At 43.3% G+C, this 2,848-nt stretch overlaps 2 protein-coding genes across 2 annotated transcripts; both read right to left on the reverse strand.

Moving 5' to 3' along the window:
• Window positions 1–268: 268 nt before the first annotated feature.
• Window positions 269–793, reverse strand: FIBRA_09507 (uncharacterized protein; the record flags this gene model as incomplete). Its single annotated transcript, XM_012321799.1, has 1 exon — window positions 269–793. The coding sequence occupies one exon, from the start codon at window positions 791–793 to the stop codon at window positions 269–271; it is 525 nt and encodes a 174-aa protein (XP_012177189.1).
• Window positions 794–2,082: 1,289 nt separating this feature from the next.
• On the reverse strand, window positions 2,083–2,723 carry FIBRA_09508 (uncharacterized protein; the record flags this gene model as incomplete). Its single annotated transcript, XM_012321800.1, has 2 exons — window positions 2,083–2,623; window positions 2,692–2,723. 2 exons carry the CDS (start codon window positions 2,721–2,723, stop codon window positions 2,083–2,085), a joined length of 573 nt encoding a protein of 190 aa, XP_012177190.1.
• Window positions 2,724–2,848: the final 125 nt, after the last annotated feature.

A 2,848-nucleotide genomic window follows, 5' to 3' on the forward strand; every position in this document is an offset into this window, starting at 1 on the left:
AAGTAGCACTACTTCCGCTACTGTGCTTTAGTTTTGTCCTCTTGTTCCCTGCGTACCTTCATAGGGACATCCTCAGCAATAGACCCAGCTGTCTATTCCAGTCTAGTCTGCGCTCTAGCTTCTCAATCAGTTTGCGCCTCTCAAACCTCTATCAGCATAGAGGCTCAGTCTACCACGTCTAGTATCAAAGTACAGCACGGCAGCCTTACTTGCACTAGTGTCAGTACAAGTTCTCAGTTGAACTCCTGATCCTCAGTCAACAGGTCCCTTAACACCATCCTTCTAGTAATAGATCGGCAAAAATACCATCTATCATAGCTTGGAAAGTTGCCAGAGAGTTTGTCATTCTGAAGAACATGACTGTTGGTTTGAATAAGCCTTGTGGAGTAATGAATGCTCCCTTCCATTCATCCCCTTCTTTGATGTGCACATTATTGTATCCTGCATGTAAATCAAGTTTGGTGAATATTATTGGCTTGGCAGAGGCAATACAATCCAATAGATCTTCTACTCTTGAAATGGGGTAGGCATTCTTAATGGTGGTGTCATTGAGTTTCCTGTAGTCCTGGCATGGTTGTAGATCTCCTGATTTCTTGTTGACAAAGAAGAATGGAGATGCCATAGGAGACTTTGATGGACGGATATAACCTTTCTGCAAGTTTTCCTCAATGAAGGCATCTAACTCTTTGAGTTTTGCTGGTGATAACAGGTAAACCTTTTCTTGTTGAGGTTTGAAGTTGGCTTCTAAATTGATTGCATGGTCCCAGGGTTTCCATTCTGGTAATCTTTCCATTGTGCTTTTGTTGAATACAGAGAGGAAGGCTTCTAGGTATTTTGGGATATTACTAGCAAGGGTCTTGATTGCTCGTAGAAGTTGATTCCAACAAAAGTGCATATTCCCAGTGACCCAATCAATTACTGGGTTAAAACATTTGAACCAAGAGAGACCTAAAATGATTGGATTCCTATCAAGTACTGTGGTGTAAGCTTCTATCCTCATTGGTTGTCCAGATAAGGATATAGTGAAGAAGACTTTGTGTTTGATGGCCGTGGCTTTATTTGGTGATCCATCAACATTAAACACTGGTCTGGGTGTGATACTCTGGTGCTGGAGGTTGTGTTCTCGAGCAAACTGTATGTCAATGTAATTCTCCATTGTTCCTGTGTCAAGCAATGCTTTGGTGGTGATGGTTTTAGCGTAGGTTTTTAATATGCAGGGCAAATAAATAGATTTATGAGCTAATTTCACCTGATATAAATAATCATTAACACCATTACTTCAATTCAATGTCACAGCAATCGAAGATTTCAAAAATCCTTCTCAGAAGATATAGCCTGGATGTATTCTTCGGCTATTCCTTCCTCATCAGAGGAATCCTTGGTTTCATTCTTCTCCTGAGTGGATGAGTCGTGGGATTCAATTGCCCTGATGCAATTGTTTGGGCATTGATGGCTTTGATGCCTGGGTTTGTGACATCTGAAACATAACTTCTTATCCATGTGCTTCTTGTGATCTTTATCTGACTGATGTCTGATGTGTTGATCATTAGATGATACTTCCTTTGATGATCCATCCCTGGTTTCAACTGCTTGATTGCAACGTACAAATTTGTTGTGACCAAAGGAGCAATTGGTGGAGGGCATGAATAGGGGTTTATCACTGAAGATGTTGATCATAGATTGACAGATGGATTGGATGCCATTGAGGTATCCTACCACTGTGACTGGCAATAGTGGCTGGGCAGCAATCTCGATCAGGAGGGCAGGGGGAATGAGATGCTGGAGTTCTCAAATTTGCCCTAATTTGTTTAATCCGCTGGCCTGTAAGAGGGGTTGAAGAGTTGTTACAAAGCGGAGGCTGTTTCCTCCACACTTTACCCAGGTACACTTGCTGATCTCATTTAATGCTGCCTGAGTGTCATCTTCTACTCTGAAGGTTTGGATGAAGGATTTCCTGAAATTAGCCCAACTAGGCAATCCTTTGAGCGGGGCATCTTCAGAATCAGATATGGGTTCCTCTGCATCATTGATGATGGTGTGGACAAAGAATTGAGCAGGTCCTTTGATATATGAGAGAGCACATTAAACCTTATCTTTGTCAGTCTGGATCTTCTTGGTATTTCCAGCAAAGTACAGGTATAATTCGTCCAGGAATTCCTTGCTTTTTCCTTTGTCTCCTTCAAACTGGTTGGGTTTGTTTACCGCTCCACTGTTGTTATCTGATATATCTCCTTCTTCTTCCTGATCGCTGGGTTCTGAATCACCATCTTCTGGGTTGTTTGGGTGTTGGTCAGAAGGACCTTCTTCCGGATTGGAATTGACTGGAGATTTAGGTGGTTCTGATTTGGGTTCCATAGGAACTGGATGCTGTTCCTCGACTGGGATGGGTGAGTGGACTGGTTCAGGTGAGTCAAAACTTCCTGAGAGGAAACTAGGTCTGGCTGTAGGACTAGTGTCTGTTGATTCACTCAGCAAGGGTTTGGTGGTTAACTGGAGTGGCGATGTGTGTGGTGTAGGAGCTACTACAGTTCTGCTGGATGACGCTGCAGTAGGAGTGAGGTATAATGGTACTGGGGAAGGCTTTTCCGCTAGTGGGGATACTACTGAGTGGCGATCTTCTTTACTTCCAATAGGAGCTAGAAGTGCTGTTAGGGTAGGGATAGTCTTATCTCTTTTCCTGTTTGGACACACTGAATTGGTGCAATACCGCCAAGAAGATCCATTATTCCACTGGTCAGTCCTTTTGCTTCTGTTGTAGGTGTGGGTTTTATTGAAGGAAAGGAGCTGTCTTGCTTGGGACCTGGTTACTGCGGGTTGTCCTGCTGCTGTAGCCACTGTGGCTTGCTGC

The sequence above is a fragment of the Fibroporia radiculosa genome (assembly GCF_000313525.1).
Source record: "Fibroporia radiculosa TFFH 294 genomic supercontigs, scaffold58275, whole genome shotgun sequence".
Taxonomy (NCBI): Eukaryota; Fungi; Basidiomycota; class Agaricomycetes; order Polyporales; family Fibroporiaceae; genus Fibroporia; species Fibroporia radiculosa.